Source organism: Archocentrus centrarchus, chromosome 13 (genome assembly GCF_007364275.1).
Source record: "Archocentrus centrarchus isolate MPI-CPG fArcCen1 chromosome 13, fArcCen1, whole genome shotgun sequence".
In the NCBI taxonomy this organism is placed as follows: Eukaryota; Metazoa; Chordata; class Actinopteri; order Cichliformes; family Cichlidae; genus Archocentrus; species Archocentrus centrarchus.
Window position 1 is genome coordinate 43,131,956 of NC_044358.1, and position 19,226 is coordinate 43,151,181.

Sequence of the window (19,226 nt, forward strand, 5' to 3'; positions counted from 1 at the left end):
GAGAGGGAAGACAGCGGGGAAGAACAGGTGAACCAAATAAGACTAATAACACAGAAGCAAAACGGAACACAAAGTGCACAGGAAAAGGGACTGTAAATAAAACAGGTGACTGTTCAAGACATAAACACAGAGGAGGCAGACACACGAAGGAAAACAGACACAACAGACTCTACTCAAGAAGGGAGGAACACTGAGGGAAAACACACTTTGTGTTCAGGACTGACCCAGCCCCCCTCTACATCAACGCCGAGCGTGTGAAGAGGCTCCACACCTTCAGGTTTCTTGGTGTCCTCATCTCTGCTGATCTCTCTTGGTCAGATAACATCACAGCTGTTATCAAGAAGGCTCAGTAGTGACTTCACTTCCTGAGGGTACTCAGGAAGAACAACCTGGACTCAAACCTGCTGCTGACCTTCCACCGCTCATCCACTGAAAGCCTGCTGACGTACTGTATCACAGTATGGTACGGCAGCTGCACTGAGGCAGACAGGGGGAGGCTTCAGAGGGTAGTCAAGACAGCACAAAGAATCGTTGGCTGCCCTCTCTCCTCCCTGATGGACATCTACACCTCCCACTGCATCAGCAGAGCCAGGAACATCATCAAGGACAGCTCACACCCTGGCTTTGACCTGTCTGACCTGCTGCCCTCTGGCAGGCGCTACAGGTGCATCAAAGCCAGAACAAACAGACTCCAGAACAGTTTCTTCACCAGAACAATCACCAGCCTGAACTCACACACTCACCCACCGTAACTGTGCAACACCCACATCTCTGTGCAATATTATATTATTCATACTGAACAATATCTGTCACTGCTATATTGTGTAATATCCAGTATTCATTCACTAGTGCAATATTCATTCACCAAGTGCAATATTCACCATCTTCATTATTATATGATTACTTCATTATTATTTTTTAATACATTTTATTTTCTGTATATTTTATACATTGTGTTTTATTTTCTGTATATTTTTAGATTATATTAGATTATTATATTTTTATTTTTATTTTAGAAAGTTTGACTTTCTATTGCATCCAATCTCATTGTACATCCTGTATAATGACAATACAGGTATTCTATTCTATTCTATTCTATTCTATTCTATTCTAAAGAGAACTAAACTCTAAAGCTACTGGGAACTTAAGGATACATGAAACAACAAACCAAGAATAACCTAATAAACAAATTCACTAAGGAAAATAAACAATAAAACGCAACACCAGTTATAACGAGAGCAAATTAACTACGAAAGTCCTTTAAACTAGGAAACAAACTGAGGAGTTGAACAATATCTGAACCCCAAAAACCCAAACCACTGGCCAAATGGCCCAGGACCATGACAGCTGCCTTATCTACAGTACTAGTGTTGCCTTTTGTTATTATAATTTTTTACATTATTTATGGGTCTCTAACATGTGTTTTTTGGCCTGGATTAACAGAGAAAGCTAAAAACTACTGCTGTGATACCCATCATCTTTGTTTGGGGTTTCAGTCTTTGTCAAGCTGGCAAAAACACAAAAAGCCTGGCCATGTTGAACTTTCTTTGTAGTAAATCCCTAAAGTGACAAGCTGAGAAATAACTTACCAGATACATCACATCCACAGAGCCCTGGGCTTCTCCCACTATAGTGTACTGGATATATATATCCTCTTCTGTGTCACAGGGAAGAGGTTTATCCTTCTTCTTTACCTCCAGAGAGCTGATTGTTTTACCATCAGGAGAAGAAGGCTGGAACATGGGTACTGTGTGTTCTCCAGTCTCATAGTACACAGTTCTATCTTCTTGGGTGTCCAATGTTGATGTCAGGCTTGCCTATTTGTGGATCAGAAACATAAATGAATTGACATAAATGAAAACACTGGAAAATGAGGTCACCTTTACAAGAAAAGCAAACGTGAAGAAAGATAATTCATGAACTATCTCAGTATTGGCACTAATATGTTGGGAGATCCTTGGTCATTTGTAGCACATGAGAAACTATCTTTGGTTTAGCTTTTAGGCTGCAGTGATGTCTGCCTCACTGAAATGTGTCTGACAATGTTGTTTCAGTGCAGCTATCAGCTTACATGGAGTTGGATATATCCAGGGAGGCCATCTGTGTTGAAAGAAAATGAGGCAACACCATTGCTGTCAGTTGTAAGATTTTGTAGTGAGTGTGCTTCCCAACTTGATCCCACAAACAGGTACACAGGTGTGTCATAAATTGGTGTATTATTGTGGTAAACTGCTTTGACCTGTTGAAAACAAAATGCTTTATCACCACAAATTACCAATGATTTAAGCTGTGCTCTGTATTATAAACTGAAATGAAGAGAATATTTTACACTTACTTTTCCTTCCACATTTGAGCCTCGTTCCCAAAACTTGGGCATGTCAATAAAAGACACCTTTCCAAGGACATAAGAAATCTGTATTCTCTTCTCTTGAGGGCGGGAAATACCTGAATGTAAAAATCTTCATGTTACTATTGTTTAAATACACAATAATATATAATGTTCATAAACTAACTATGAAGACAATATGAAAGAAATAATATGGCTTGCTTGTTCCATCCTCTTTCACTTTGGTCTTGATATCCAGAACATCTTGAAGCACCATTTGGTCAATTTTATTAAAAAATGACATCTTGAAGGAAAAAGTTGTACAGCCAGTCTTGTCTGCCTAAAAAGTAAAACAAAACACAATATAAATTACTGTAAAATCATGTATGTAATAAAATCTTACTATAATAAGCCAAATCCCTGCCTGTTTCTTTGTCCTACACAATCAAGAGGTGAGCAAACAAAATTGACAAAAATAATCTTAAACATCTGAAGGTTCTTATCTACAAACTCTATTAAATTTCTAAAATGTGCTTTGTAAAGTGTAAATTAAAAAACAAAACAAAAAAACAATCCAATGATTTACAAATCTGATAAATCCATTTCTTATTCACAGTTAAATATAGAAAACATATTGTGGATCCTGCGCAGTATCTTAGCTGTCCCCAGGACTACGCTTTTCTGGGCAGAGATCTCAGATGTCGTTCCTGGAATCTGGAGGGGTCGCTGCCTCGAGTGTTCCAATTACCACAGAGACCACTGTTACCTTCAATTTTCACATCCTCTGTAGCTCTTATCTGAGCGCTTGGTACTTTTTGAGCTTCTTGTGTTCTTTCTTCTTGATGTTGCCATCACTTGGTATTGCAACAACTATCACTATGGGTTTCTTCCTTTGTTTGTCCATCACTATGATGTCCGGTTGGTTAGCCATCACAGGTTTGTCTGTCTGTATCTGGAAGTCCCACAGGATCTTAGCTCATATCCCATTTTGACCTCGGGACTTCTAGGTCATACTCGGGACACATGTTACTGTGTACTGTGCCAGCCACTTGGTTATGGCGTTCCATGTATGCCCTGCCTGCTAGCATCTTGCACCCCCCTCTTATTTGCTGGATTGTCTCAGGGGCATCTCTGCACAGCCTCTATTGATCTTGTGCTGAGCTTGTTCCTGTGCTGCCATGATTAGGGCCTCTGTGCTGTCTGTGAGTCCAGCATTGTCCAGCCATTGGTAGGTTTCCAAAACAGCAAAAGTCACCGACGTCAAGGGAAAAAGCCTCTAAATCTAGCTACAACATAGGTAAGTTGGCAACGCTGCCATGCTGTCTTTTCCTGCATGATTTGAATGAATGAATGAATGAATGAATGAATGAGTTTGAATGAATGAATGAGTTTATTGCCATGTGGGTGAACAAGTTCACACATTGGAAATTGCAGTTACAGAACACCATCCAAGAATACACAAAACACAACACACATGGGGGGATATGTGTCCTGGGGTCATGCAGCCGACTTGCAGCGCTACCTTTGGCAGGAGGAGAAAACAACACATCATGGGGAAGTTAGGTAAAAAAAAAAGTCATCTGGTACAGTGCTCAAAAAGAGCACTATACCAGGGTCCAAAAAAACCACCTTAGCAAAGCATTTGCACATGTAAAGCTAGGACAGCGGCGGTAGGTGAGGTCAGGTCAGGAGGGAATGCAGACGGAGACGAGAGGTGGGGGCATTGTGGAGCCAGATGCCAGGTCCTAGCCAAAACAGTTCGCTGATAGTGGTGGAATTTCATCAGCGGCCGTGGTACACCAGACCCAGCTTCACAAATCACAACGCAGAGTGGGGGGAAGAGCAGCCGCACACAGAGCCCTGGAGAGAGATATGGTTGCCAACCCAAGGCCGGCAGGGGAGCCGAATTCCTGATAACAAATGTTGTTTTGGAACAGGCTGCTTGTTTTTCCAACAGCCTTCAGTCTTACTGGGAAACCATTCAAAAATCCAATATTCCAAATTCGTTGATTGCCGTCCTCACTGTGCAGAACCGAACTATATCTCCTGATCTAACCCCTCTCGCCTGCGAGCTCGCTAATCTTGCGGCTCAGGTCCACCAGGCTTTGAGTCTGAGTTTGTACGGCTCTGCTCAGCCCTTCCACCTGGGTCGGCAGCCTCTGCAGATGTCGAACCGCCGTCCAGATTTTCTTAATTTGCCAGTAAAGCAGGTATCCACCGAGCCCAAACAGAGAAGATGCCGCTACCAAAAAGCCGAATATATATGTGTCTTCTACGTCTTCCACTCCAAGGGCTGAGAAGCACACCGGTCTCCACGAGCTCCAAGAGTCGATGAAGTATCCAACCGGGTCTGTTAACTCGGACACGCAGGCTCCCCTGTCCCGGATCTCATAGTGGAAAAAATTCGATCAATGATGGAGAATGCCCAGTTTGCCAGATCCATGTTTCAATCTTGTTCTTATTCGGACAGTGTGTAAAAGACGCTCTCACAGCAAGCAGCAAGCGGAGAGATGGGGAGGGCAGGGAGAGAAAGATAGTGCGACCGTCTCCGACAAGAGCAGGAAGAACGCATGAAGCGGTGAGGGAGAGAGGCGGGGCGGTGTGAAGTTGTGCAGAGACAAACTGGGAGAAGAGAAAGGTGAACTGGTGGATCTACAAGTATAAATGTAACGCGACACAGACTATATGAATATAAACAATATTGTCTCATCTTATAAATATCGATATTTCTTAAAAACTCAATATGTCGCCCGGCCCTATGCATGCCCCTTGCTGTCTCTCTTTATATCGCCAATACACATGTTTGATTACACAGCTGCTACACATGTGTAATCAGTCTGTCTAATATATTGAATGAATGTGTGTGACTTGTTTATTCTTTGTGATTGGTCATATATGTACAGAAAGTACTGTGCCGCAACGGTAGGGTGCAATGCCCCTATCGGTGTATATACGTAGATATATAGAGATAATTACCATAAAGCATCCTTATTTTTAGCTGAATGTTAGCCAATTTGGCACTTTTTGTGTTATTTTTGTGAAATGAAGAAGCAAACACAAGGCAAACAGAAGAACTTGTGCTGGTTGAAAAATTGCGTACATAAAGTATCACCCTATGTTTGTAGGTTTAGTTTCAACATATTTGTGATATTGGTTATAAAAAGCACACAAATACATTGCATGTACAGCAAAAGCAGATTCTATATGGGTGTATGGCCTGCCTCCATAATAATTAAAGCTCTTCAGCAGAGAAAAAGCACTTGTACCTGTTTTCTCTCTGTGCGGCAGGGGCCAGCTATCATTAATTGCAGTGAATCATGCTGATTGTCCTCCAGTGTCAAAAGATCAAAGGAGTGCATAACATACCACCTTACAGGTCGGCACACATTAACTATAACAAGTCCTGGTACGGGCTGTCCATATGTGTATCTGTTCAAATCAAAAGAATTAAAGATCATGAGTCATCTGTTCTCAAAACTAGACCTACAGATTTTTTAAGAATTTGTCATTTGTCAGGAAAAGACTATTACTTACTTCGCACACACTTCAGCTTCAATTTCTTCCTGCTCAATATTCACTTCTTCATGTACATTTAATGTTACATCAAATTTGGGCAAAACTGGGGACAAAAAAAAAAAAAAAATATATATATATATATATATATATATATATATATATATATATATATATGAAAATATAATAAAAAAATAAAATATAATATAATATATATGTATATCAGCATTTTCATTACAAATAGAAAAAGAATTTAAATGAAGAAATAACACTAACTTACCATACTTTTCCACCTTGAAGCTGTGATATACTTTATTCGCACCCACTGACACAATTATCTGGTATGGTCCTTCACGTGCCTCAGTGTCCAAGGAATAAGAAAGCTGCAATATTTTACCACTGGATGTTTCATTTAGCCACTGTCCAACCCTGTTATCATTAGGATCCTGTTAAACACAGGTATGTGAAGAAGAGCTTTAAATACAGTGTTAACTGGGCCGTTTGTTTTCTTTTGTTTTCATTTTTTCAACAAGATACCATCTAAAACTGGCCAAAACTTTGTAAGGGTTTAAAAATGTTACTTGTTGACTCTCAGCGTGGCAAACATCAAAACACTTTCATGTTTCAACCGTACACTTTGTTTACATATTACTTTGAAGTTACTCTCAATAGGTATCCATTTAGAGTGCAGCTTATTTTCTGTTGATTATGATTCTATTTTGATGTATAGGTCTGCTCAGTCTTCATCTTATTAACAATGAGAAATGCATATGCTGGACAATGTATGTCTGATCATGTCAACATCTTGTGTGGCAAAATCCTATGCCTTTCAATGAAAACTATTCAAAAAATATTCACAGTATCATCAAGGACTGAGGATATTTTTGAGAAGGTAGAGGTGCTGGCCTGCTTTGAAGACTATACACTATATTCTCAAAAGTATTTGGTCATCTGCCTTCACATGTATATGAACTTGAGAAACATCCCATTCTTAATCTGTGGGGTTTAATATGATGTCAGCCTGCCCCTTGCAGCTATAATAGCTTCAACTCTTCCGTGAAGGCTTTCCACAAGGTTTAGGAGTGTGTTTGTGGGAATTTTTTTTATCAATCTTCCAGAAGCGCTTTAGTGAGGTCAGACATTGATGTTGGACGAGAAGGCCTCGCTCACAGTCTTGTTCTAGTTCATCCCAAAGGTGTTCTATCGAGTTGAAGTCAGGACTCAGTCAAGTTCTTCCACACCAAGCTTGCTCATTCATGTCTTTATGGTCCTTGCTTTTTGCACTGGTGCATGTTGGAACAGGAAGGGACCATCCTCAAACTTTTCCCACAAAGTTAAGAGCATGAAATTGTCCGAAATGTCTTGGTATGCTGAAGCATTAAGAGTTCCTAAGAGCCTGAGCCCAACTCCCTAACAACAACCCCCACACCATAATACCCCCTCCACCAAAGTTTGCACTTGGCACATTGAAGTCAGACAAGTACCATTTTTGACTTGGCAGAAAGTTGGCAACCTATGCACACTACATGCCTCAGCATCCACTGACACTCTGCCTTTAATACCACAGCTGCCTTTGAACATGAGTAAACATTTCTTTGGTACCCCTGTTTTGTGAAAGTGAAGAATCCTATTTTTGGAGCATTTGAGCATATAGCAAATGCTTTACATTGGCCAAGGGATGTGTGGGCTGTTATCTTGCAGTGTAGATTGTTGGGAAAGGTGCAGGAAGCGCATTCTTCTCTTTCTATCAAGGACATCCTGTGTGATGATACGGTGAAAAACGCAGTATTGAGAATATATGAATTCGTGCCCAAAGACTATGGACATCATTTCCGGAAGCTGTCAGATCAGACATTCACTGATTTTGAGCGAGAAAAAGAGCTGTTATTTGATTGCTGGTGTGCTGCATGTAAGGCAGAGGAGTTCAAGAACTGTGTTTATATAAATGAGCAGAAGGCGTCTACCTTAAAACAAGCTGCGGTTCTTGCAGACAAGTCTGCATTAACCCATAAGATCCTTTTCACTAAAGAAGACGAACCTCGCAGCGATAATCACAGAGGCAGTGAAAGCGTTGCAACTCCATTTCTTGTACTGGTGTAAAGGCTGAAAGCGTTGTTTCTATTGTCATAAACCCGGACATATAGTAGCCGAATGTATGTCTTTGAAACAGAAACAGTGAAGGGTATATAACCCACAGGGAGTGGGGATGATTAAAACAGTTTCACCCCCGGAGGCCAAAAAACAGTCAGATAAAGGAATTCAACTTGTGTTTTGAGCACTTCTTTAAAGGGACAGTGTCATTCACAGGGGAACAGGCAGATGAACGTCCCGTTACGATCCTGAGAGACACGGGGGGTCTCGGTCTCTCATCCTTGCCGAGTCCTGCCTATGAATGAGGCTTCCTTTTGTCACGCTAGCATCCTGCTACAGGGAGTAGTGATGAGATGCGTGCAGGCTCTCCTGCACCATGTGTATGTCAAATCTAACTTAGTGGTTGGTTTAACGTTGCTGTTCGATCGTCTTTCCCGATTTAGGGCGTGGACTTTATCATGGGGAATGACATAGCGGGAGGGAAGATACACCCAGTTCCTGATGTAACAAACACCCCAGTGTCAGTACTAGATGAGGTGTCCAACTGTCTTTCATCTGTGATTCCTGCTAACATGCTTACTCGTGCCCAGTCATGGAAATTGGTAGAGGATGCTGAATTAACAGATTCCTGGCTGGCGGCAAAGTTTGCTGGAGAGGGTGTCCCAAATGATGTGGTTGTGAGAGTGCCCGTGCTGTGACCGACCCACATAGAAAGAGCACCTGTTTGCCCTCATCTGATAGAAGACGGAGCTCTGATGACACAAACATACAGTCGAGTGCTTCAACATTTTTTTCTGGCCAGGTTTGAAAACTGATGTCATGCATTTCGTTCAAACATTTTCCATTTGTCAGGTTACAGGCACTGGTTGCGCGACAAAAAACTGCTCGACCTGCAGTGCTGGCTACCCTCCACCCTCCCTGGAGGAGATCGATGGCTCCAAATACCTGAGTAGGTCCACGGCCATTCACAATGATTCAATGACTCCCACCCAGCACATCATCACCTGTCAGAACAGTTGCCTTCTGGCAACTGATACAGGTCAGTGAACACCTGCACATCCAGGCTAAGAAACAGTTTCGATCTTTGGGCCATTAGAAAATTCAACAACCACTATTCTGGACATTTACTGTCAATGTCTGCATCATATGCAATACCACAACAATGGTTACAACTCTGTACAATACTCATGTTTATAACTCTGGGCAATTCTTCAGTTTATAAAATACCTATCGAACTGCTGCTACTGTTGCTAATATCCAACAAATATCTATACCTATATCATACATATACATCCATACTCATATTCTTGATAAGTGTATTTATTTACTGTAATATTTATCCTTAGCTGTGTAAATATAATACCTTGTATAAATAATTCCTTGGCTGTGTGTACAAAGGGTTTTATTTGTTTTAGTCATCTTATTCTATTCTATTTTTATATACTTTATGCCTACTTTATACTGTGCATAATGAAGCACAATTGAAGACACACCTGTAATTTCATTATATGTGACATATAATGACAATAAAGCTATTCTATTCTATTCTATTCTATTTATAGAAATCTACCACAGCCGACAGGATGCAAGTTGCAGACTGTGCAGAGGTGCCCTGAAGAATATCCATCACATAGTAGCAGGATCTAAGCTGGGAGAGTGTACACTGAGAGGCACAACCAAGTGGCTGAGATAGTGTACGAGAACATCTGCACCACATGTGAACTAGAAGCCCCAAGTCCCAGTATGAGACGGCACCAAAGGTGGTTAAGAAAAACAGGACTAAGGTCCTGTGGGACTTGGAGTTCCAGACAGAAAAACAGCTGCTGGCCACCCAAACAGGCAGGTGGTGGTTAATCCACCAGTATGTGCAAGCACTAATAAAAATGATATTTTTAAAGTTAAATATAATTATCATTGTTATCCATTAACTTTAAAATTTACTCTTTTACAAAAGCAGGAAAAAATAAGACCACATTAATATACTTCCTACTTATTACTTGCATTCCTGAACAGAAAATTAGTTTTCATGGTTGAACACTATCCTTGATCAATATCTGACTCATAGACGTCCAATGAGCCAGCTGAAATTTAGGCTGGCACGTGGAATCAACATAAATTACATTTTGACAGCATTCTTAAATAAATAAATAAATGAATATATATATATATATATATATATATATATATATATATATATATATATATATATATATATATATATATATATATATATATTATTTTCAGTGATGTTTGGCATTTTTTGTTTTGTCATGATTTCTAAGATGTTCAGTATAAAATTGTAAAACATTTGCCACAAAAACAGCTTATTTTAAGAAGTCAAATATAACAATAAGTATCAAAGGAATTGAACATGGTGCATTTGAAAGAGAAATAACTTTCTTTTCTAGATATTTTCTTACCTCAAGTTCAATCACACTGTACTAAAAGAAAGAAAGAAAAAGTTAAGAAACTTGCTGGTGTGTGCACAAATTATAAATAGTATCAACATTAATGCTGTTTGAAAATGAGATGTAAAGGCAGTTTAAACACTCACCAGCTGATTGACAGGTCGCATCTTATTATCCATTGTGACAACTCTGAAATTCACTTTAAGAAAAATTTAAAGACATTCTAGAAAACATTCACATCTTATCTCAGCAGTTTTAAAAACCCTGAAAACTGAAACTGGCAGCAAAAATTACTTAAAGTGTGAATACAGGAGTGTAAGGGTAAAGGTGGGGATGGGACGCACAATGCAGGGGTTTCAACACTGTGTCTAACTTACAAAGTGGAAATGTTTCAAGACACAGCTCCAAAGTGTAGTTGAAAAAAATCCATGTCACATGACCATGGCTGATTGTGGTGTGTTTCACAGCTGCTTCTAGGCAAGCGAGGCTCCAGGATTCCTTTGTTTCTTTTTTTTTTTTCTCAACAAAACACAGTCATTTGAGCTGGGCATTTTATTAATGAATTAATGTTTTTAATACAACCACTTCTAATTTTACAAGTGGGCACAGTGGGCACAATCGCATGTATATTAAAACAAACAAACACCTGACCTGTCATTATTGTTTAGCTGTGGAATGTGAAGATCATAATAGGGTAATTGAAGCTCAACAAATATATCTTGAAAAGTATTTGATGTGCAGTGCCAGTCAAAATGGGTGAGTGTGTCCAAACTTTTGATTTTTAACAGTGTTTTTAATTTTTACAGTATAATATGCTGTAATAAAAAAATAATAGATTATAAAGTGATATGATACAATATGATGGAATGCAATGTCAGGTGATAAAGTTAGAGCTGAATATACTCTGTGATATATCTGAAAAGAGGCTTCCAAAGATTGGCCAATAAGCTTTGAACACACATGACTTTGATCTGGGTCTGTTGCCCAGCATATTGTGTTTTGTTTTTCCTGTTGTTGCTGTTTTTTCCTTCTAGGTTCTGCGGTTGCTTTTGGTTTTTGATCTTCATTCGATGTAGCCATGGTTCTGAGTCTAGGGACCAGTGTTTTGTGTTTTGATTCTTAGTTTAGTTACCTGAGTTCTGTTCTGTGTCATTGTTTTCGTATTTAGTTCCCGTCTCCCTGATGTTTCCTGTCTGGTTTTGTCTCTGTGCCTACCTGTTTCCTGTTTTACTTTGACAGTCCGTTATTTCTTGTGCGCTGTATTCTGGTTAGCATTCTTAGTCTTATTACTCTGATTCCACTCAGAGTAATAAGACTAAGAATGCTGTTCCCTCTCGTTACCTCTTGTGTATTTACTGTCTGATGAAACTGATGAAACATTAAGTCCTGCTTTGAGTCCTGCATTGGGGTTCTTAACCTGCCTGTCACACAGTGAACTATGACAGTTAGTCAACAAGGACATTCAGCTTATCAGTCACAGTAGGTTTACTCAAAGATAAGATTCCTGTAATCTCCTCCATGCTGTCATTACATTATTTTCATCTTTTGTAATTTCATCGTTTTTTAAAAAAAATTAAACTTAATTTTTTCAGTTACCCATATTTTTACAAATAGAAACTTTACTTTCTCTCATATAATAATAATAATAATAATAAGAATAATAATAATAATAATAATAATAATAATAATAATAATAATAATAATAATAATAATAATGTGTTATCCATGTATTTTTTCCATTTAAAAATATATTGCACAATACCAGTCAAAAGTTGGGATAAATTTGACTGGTACTGTATAAAGCAACCTTTTTTTTTTTTTTTACCTTTTTGCCCAGGAAGGTAGATGGGTTTATCTGTTTGGATGAATGTCAGAGGATCATAGGCTTTGATCATGACTTTTCTGACTTCTTTTGAGTAAAATGTGTCTCCTCGCACTTCCACCTGAAAATCTTGCACCTCTCTATTTTGTACCAAAGGCGCCTGGAACAGTGGGATATTTTAGAGCCATTAATGCTTATTATAAAAGCAAACAAATGTATTTTGTGTGAGAAATGAGTAATTTCCTACCTTGAATTGAGTACAGGTTTGAAATGCTTCATTTGATGTATGTGTGAGTAAGGTTGTGTTCTTCTCTCGGGACCTCAAAGTTACAGTCATGACCAGAGTCTCACTGGGCTGTCGGAGAGTTGCACAGAATCTGGTCTCAGCTCCAGCTTCAATAACTGCAGGAATGGCCACCACGTACTGCCTGCAGACAGTTTCACACTCACAGCAGTTACTTCTCTGCATCTCACGCTGAAGAGCTATTCACATACAAAATAAGACAAACGCACGGTTCAGCCACTACTTGATCCACACGCATCCAGCTCAGGAGGACACACAGTGTCGATGTCCACCTCACAATCCGAAGCTGATCCATGACTGTTATGATCCAGAGTCAGCTTCTGCTGAATACTTGCTGATGCAGAACCTCCTGTCCTCACTCGCCCCACCCACATGTACTATGGCACCCACCTACTCAAACAATGCAGAAGAATTCATGTCATCTCAAAGTTAATCATTTACACATTTACAATCCAAAATGCAAACTCTAATTTCAGCACTTTATTTAGATGATGTTCCAAACACCAAATTGTCATTCACTGTAAAATATTTATAAATCAATTATGGTGTCAGTTGTTCTAAATTCACTTCTAACATTTATTCAGATTTCATAAAAAATTGTGGCAATAGTGTCTGGAATATCTCTGAAGCTCTTTTCACAATATGCTATGATATACTTGGTGAAAGAATTGAAAATCTATTTTATTTATATTGTAAATGTGTCCATGCTGTACTAAACAACATGGAGTTGTTCCATTGTCCTGTGCTTTCTTCCAGTGTAGCAATGGTGGGATATACTGTTGCAGTCTGCAAATAATGATATTTTCACAAATCAATGGGATTTGCAGCAAGTATGCTCTTCAACAGTGCCCTTTACCCAGCACGGGATGTTTGACTGTGTTGTGAACAATTTTTAACCTTAATTCTATGGAAAACATAAGTAAACTTTTAGGTAGCGATAATGTGCTCAAACAGAACTCATGAACTGGATCAGTGATGTCATTATTTACACTTTGGAAAGACAAATATGAACATGTAAGGATGAAAACATTAAATAACTTAAATTGTGTTTGTTGCACTGTAGTAAATAATACAGATCAAACTTCAGTCTACTGAAACATTGGCAGTGAAAGTCACACTGTGGAGTGAGGAGGATCATCTTTTATCCTCTTCTTTACTTGAGATGTAAAACTATCAGCATTACTTCATGTGTTTCTATTTGCTTTTGTTTGGTTTGGTCTTGATAGGATTTGTGTTTGTTCTAGCTTTTTGGTGGAACATGTTTAAATGGTAAATGGACTAGTTCTTATATAGCGCTTTTCTACTCAGTATGAGCACTCAAAGCGCTTATACAGCCTGTTTGCATTCACCTATGCACTCCCATTCATACAAGCACTTCCATTTTTACGAAGCTAAGTGCTTTTTTGATTAACTAACACTCACACGCATTCATACTCCGACAGAACGGTCGGAGAGCAACTTGGGGTTAAGTATCTTGCCCAAGGATACATTGGCATGTAGCCTGGAGTAGCCAGGATTTGAACCGCTGACCTTCCGATCAGCAGGTGACCTGCTCTACCTACTGAGCTACAGCCACCCCACAATACAGGAGCAAAGGTTTATATACTATAAAAAAAAAAAAAAAACCTTTGGGCATTTTTCCAAAAAAAAGTTTTTGTCTCTTGCCTTGTTTTTACAGGACTGTAATGTGCCTCTTGAGCTGATGCCCTCATTGGATACATGAATATTTGTTGAGCAAAATATCTTTTGAAGAGAACCTTGTGTTTCTCCCTAGCTTTTCCACTTTCACACTGAAAGCTGTGCTGTTTTTAGAGTCAGACTTTCTTGTCTTGCTTTTCTACTCATTTTCAGTCCAGTTCTTGTACCTGAACATTTTTAGAAGAATTTTTTTGCTTGTTAAGTCACTAAACACTGACCTCTGATATCTGGGGAGAACAGGTGGATGGCATTACACTAATGAGACAAAGGAAGCAAAACTAAACACACACAGGACAAAAGGCTGCCATAATAAAACAGGAACTGACTAAACAAGACACAAGTGCAACTTGACAAAACGTGGGGAAGCACATATACAGAGGAATATCACAACAGGGACTATGACACATGAACTGGAAATGGAGACAAATGATAAGTAAACATGGAAACAGAACATAAGGCAGGTAAACACCATGCAAAGATGAAGCCCAGACAACAATACACAGGAGAAGTGGAATAACTACGTTTTGACTGACGAGGTGCCGGTGCTCGTGCCAGTGCTGGTGCTGATTCCAATGAACTGGCAACCAGCTTAAGAACGAGTCTGTGTTTCCACTGCTCTTTGCGAGCCGATCCTTTACAGTTTGGACGGTTCCTCCTCTGGAAACAGACGCCGAAGGGCACAAACGTGGGAGCACACACTCCCCTTTTGCAAACTCTGTTTCTTGTGCTGCAAACATATGTTATGGTCCAAACAAAACTACTGCAGCATCTGTGTACACAGATAGTGACTTTGAGCAAGACGACAAGTACGCACTTTGCGTCCTTTTATCTGTTATATGAACTGATATTTTGTTTTAAAATGACAACTCTTAAGCAGTCAGGAAATACTTCCTGTGTGTTATTCCTGGACCAGAGAAGTGTTTATGTCTAAACAGGTTAGGTGAGCACTTAGATTGTATGCAAACCTTCACAGATGGAAAATAAACCTGAACAAAACAAAACTAAAAATAAACACAGAGACAAAAAGGAAATAGGCTATAAATACACATAAGTAATTGGGGGAACTGCACATAGCTGGGGAACAAGCCACAGCAGAAACTATTCAAGACTTTAATAAAAAGGAAGCAAAAGATATGGAAACCAATGACTACCAACATGAAACAGGAAGTGAGAAACAATAATTTGAAATGGGGAGACACAGAGGCATGAACACTAAGGAAAGAACTTGGCCAATAATCAGGACAGCATTAACTTTGCACTTTTCATTAGGCTCTATTAAGGGTCCATACAAAGTATTGATCGCTGGCTCTCTTCCACAGCATGTCTCTTCTTCCCCTCACTCCCAACTGGTCGCGGCAGATGGCTGCCCCTCCCTGAGCCTGGTGCTGTCAGAGGTTTCTACCTATTAAAGGGGAATCTTTCCTGTCCACTGTTGCCAAGTGCTTGCTCATAGGGGGGTTGTCTTATTGTTGTGGTTTTCTCTGTATTATTGTAGGGTCTTTAAAGCACCTTGAGGATACTCCCTACAATGTGCAACACAAACTAACTTTTTAAACCTGTGTAACATTTTACACAATTACTGTGTTGACGATCTTAACACAAACCTTGTGTTAAATTATCAACACAACGATTGTGTGAAATGTTACACAGGTTGTGTGGTCCCTATATTGACACATTAATGTGTTATAAATTGACACCACTTGTGTTGATATTAACACATCTGTTTTAAGAGAGTGTGTTTCCAGTTGAGGCTTCCTTTTGTGTCATTAGTATTATGTTGTTCACCCTTGTTTCCCAGATGTGTCCCTCTGGATATATATATATATATATATATATATATATATATATATATATATATATATATATATATATATATATATATATATATATATTATATATATATATATATATTAGGGATAGCATGATACCACTTTTTTATGTCCAATACTGATATTTTACATTTAGATATCGGCCGATACCGATATAAACCCGATATTTAAAATTGATCCAGGCATTTAAAAACATACAAAAAAAAAAAAAAAAGAAGAAGTCAACAGTCTCTCACACAACAAAATCAAAGTCTTTTAGGTGTCCCACATACAAGACTAAGGACCAGGGCAGGCAGAGCTTATTAGGCAATGGCACCAAAGCTCTGGAACTGTTTACCACTCCAGCTCCATTTAGCTGACTCTGTGGTGTCATTTAAAAAATAGTTGAAAACTTTTCTGTTTAACCAGGCTTTCTGGTTTCTGACTTTATTTTTATTCTTTTTCTTTTAATATGGTATTGTTATGTTTTTAACATAGTGTTTTCTGGGGGTGGGGGGGGGGGTGATATTGTGTTTTAATTATTGTACAGCGCTTTTCTGTCTGTGAAAAACGTTATATAAATAAACTTTACTTCCTTACAATAACTATCACCTGAATCCTGTTGCTTCTGTGTGAGAAGGTGATGCTTATGGCATGTTGCAAATTTCATTAGGGCTGCAACTATGGATTATTTTAGCAATGGTGTATTCTATTTATATTGATTACCCAAGTAACTGGATAAGAAATACTTTTTTTCACATTAACAGTTCATGTGCATATTTTAACTTCCGTACTGCAGTTTTTCCCTGTGTGAAACAAACAGGGTGGATGGAGCAGCTACAAAGTTCTCTTCATTTACTGATCAGGTGGTTGATGAAGGACCTCCAGCTGTTTCCCCAGTAAAGGTTTAATGGAGGTTACAGGGACCTCCATTAACCCTTTAACACTAGAAAAACGTTTCCTTTTAAGCCTACTCTCTATTTTTAAGATTAGGCTTAAAACTTTCCTTTATGATAAAGCTTATAGTTAGGGCTGGATCAGGTGACCCTGAACCATCCCTTAGTTATGCTGCTATAGGCCTAGTCTGCTGGGGGGTTCACATAATGCACTGTTTCTCATTCACCTTATTTACTTTGTTTATACTCCACTCTGCATTTAATCATTAATTGATATTAATCTCTGGCTCTCTTCCACAGTTCTCTCCCCTCAGCCCAACCGGTCGCGGCAGATGACTGCCCCTCCCTGAGCCTGGTTCTGCTGGAGGTTTCTTCCTGTTAAAAGGGAGTTTTTCCTTTCCACTGTCGCCAAGTGCTTGCTCATAGGGGGTCGTTTTGACTGTTGGGTTTTCTCTGTATTATTGTAGGGTCTTTACCCACAATACAAAGCGCCTTGAGGCGACAGTTTGTTGTGATTTGGCGCTATATAAATAAAATTGAATTGAATTGAATTCCTTCTGCTCCATCTGAGCGCGCCGACTCCGCCTCTTTCCGCTTGTGCAGCCAGACTGCACGTAAATCAGCTGATTGCTGCTGTTGCGTCATCATTGTTCACCTGAAAAACTAGGGGCTGCGTGAGCGCAATCTTGTAATGCTTTATACTTACATATGGCAGGCCGTTTTAACATAAAATCCGTTTGTCTTATATATATTTCAGATATATAAAACTGCATTTTGACTAGACAAAACTACATTTTGACTATCCAGAATGGTAATTTAAGATATCCGCAATTGCATTCTGACTAGTAAGAATAATAATTCAAGATATCTTCAATTACATTTTGACGAGTCAAAATGTAATTGAAGAGTCAAAATGTAATTTTGACGAGTCAAAATTCCTTTCAAGATATCTCAAATTACGTCACCGGATTCGTCATTTGACGGATCACACATCCGTAATTACAATTCAAGATATCTCAAACATCATTATGACTAGGCAAAATGACAGTTTTAGATATCTGAATTAAGAGATTGCGTGTAAGCCCCCTTGTGCTGCACTGAGCTGTCCAAACAATTGCCTGTAGTGTGGAAGCTCAGGTGGCTGCAATGGCGCTGGCCGTTATAGACAAAATTGTACGAAAATGCCACAATATAGAAAGAGCTCTTCAGTACGGGATATGCGGAGAACGCGAAAGTCGTGTACTTGACCACTGCTTAAGAAACCTACATAGAATCGCTGATTTACTTTCTGCCGACACGCTCAGTGCACTGAAAAACGGCTTAGAGGAGTTGAAAGCGCTACTGTCAACCCGTTTCCAAGCTGAAAATGGAGCATTTTCCGCAACCCGGGTCAGTCCAGGTAATAACCACCAGTGGCACAAAAAGGGGGTTTCACTCCCTCCAGGAAATACACGACACCACGATTCTTTAGTTACTGATGGATTTATTCTCTCCTGCACCTCAACACCCTTCGTCGCCGTAAATCCACCGTCGAACTGTGCAAGGTATGACATTACACAAATAAGGATACATTGCATCATCAAACGGTATTGATTAAAAACTACGAGCATGCAATATTCAAATAAACATATAGCGGTCATACCTCGCTGGCTGCACATAACCAAGAGGAAATGAGTTTCCTTGTATAACAAAAAAATCTTCAGAACAAAAAAAACAATGCACTTTTATGCCTTCTTAGATACGTAAACTTTCAGCGGACTTCAGATCTTTCCCCGCGCTTCACCTGCTTTCTTCCGTGCGAACTCAAACGCGTCCCCAGAGGAACAAACGTGAATGTAAACATACAACCGAGTTCCTTCGTAGCATTCACATGACACGTCAATATTCAAAGAAAATAACATACAAAAAATTTATGTAAACAAATAACAAATATATCAAAATACTGACACAATAATCATGGCAGTTAAACTCCCACCAAATCACGACTCTTGTGATTTCACCTTTCAGTGTCACTCTCACTGGATTTCAATTCCACAAATCAGTCTTAACAGTTTAAAGCAACAAATGAAACAATCAATGACAAATTAATCTGCCTCAAGCAGTAAAACAGTCTTTTGAACAGGCCTATCTAGATACACTGGCCTAGTAGTGCGTTTTCCATTAATGTCCAAAGTTGAGTCGCCAACTAGCAACCTGACCTTTCTGACTCTTCCGTCAGTACTAGGATACACTTCCGTCACTCTCGCCAGTCTCCACTGATTTCTTGGCGAAGCATCTTCACAAAGGATGACAACGTCATTAACCTTTGCATCTCTCTTATCCTTGTGCCATATCTGTCTCTGCTGGAGATTAAGGAGATA

At 39.2% G+C, this 19,226-nt stretch overlaps 1 protein-coding gene across 2 annotated transcripts in view; it reads right to left on the reverse strand.

The window, feature by feature from the left end:
- LOC115791194 (alpha-2-macroglobulin-like) overlaps positions 1 to 12,791 on the reverse strand; it is a 60,513-nt gene extending 47,722 nt beyond the window's left edge. For both annotated transcript variants that reach the window (XM_030745329.1, XM_030745328.1), the window contains exons 1-12: positions 12,674 to 12,791; positions 12,408 to 12,588; positions 12,164 to 12,320; positions 10,485 to 10,537; positions 10,351 to 10,371; positions 6,120 to 6,285; positions 5,861 to 5,945; positions 5,593 to 5,755; positions 2,549 to 2,666; positions 2,336 to 2,445; positions 2,072 to 2,239; positions 1,590 to 1,817 (exon numbers count right to left, since the gene is read on the reverse strand). In XM_030745329.1, coding sequence (XP_030601189.1) covers positions 1,590 to 1,817; positions 2,072 to 2,239; positions 2,336 to 2,445; positions 2,549 to 2,666; positions 5,593 to 5,755; positions 5,861 to 5,945; positions 6,120 to 6,285; positions 10,351 to 10,371; positions 10,485 to 10,537; positions 12,164 to 12,320; positions 12,408 to 12,588; positions 12,674 to 12,759 — 1,536 coding nt within the window. In that variant the 5' untranslated portion in view covers positions 12,760 to 12,791. The remainder of the gene's footprint in view (positions 1 to 1,589; positions 1,818 to 2,071; positions 2,240 to 2,335; positions 2,446 to 2,548; positions 2,667 to 5,592; positions 5,756 to 5,860; positions 5,946 to 6,119; positions 6,286 to 10,350; positions 10,372 to 10,484; positions 10,538 to 12,163; positions 12,321 to 12,407; positions 12,589 to 12,673) is intronic.
- Between the last annotated feature and the right edge of the window lie 6,435 nt (positions 12,792 to 19,226).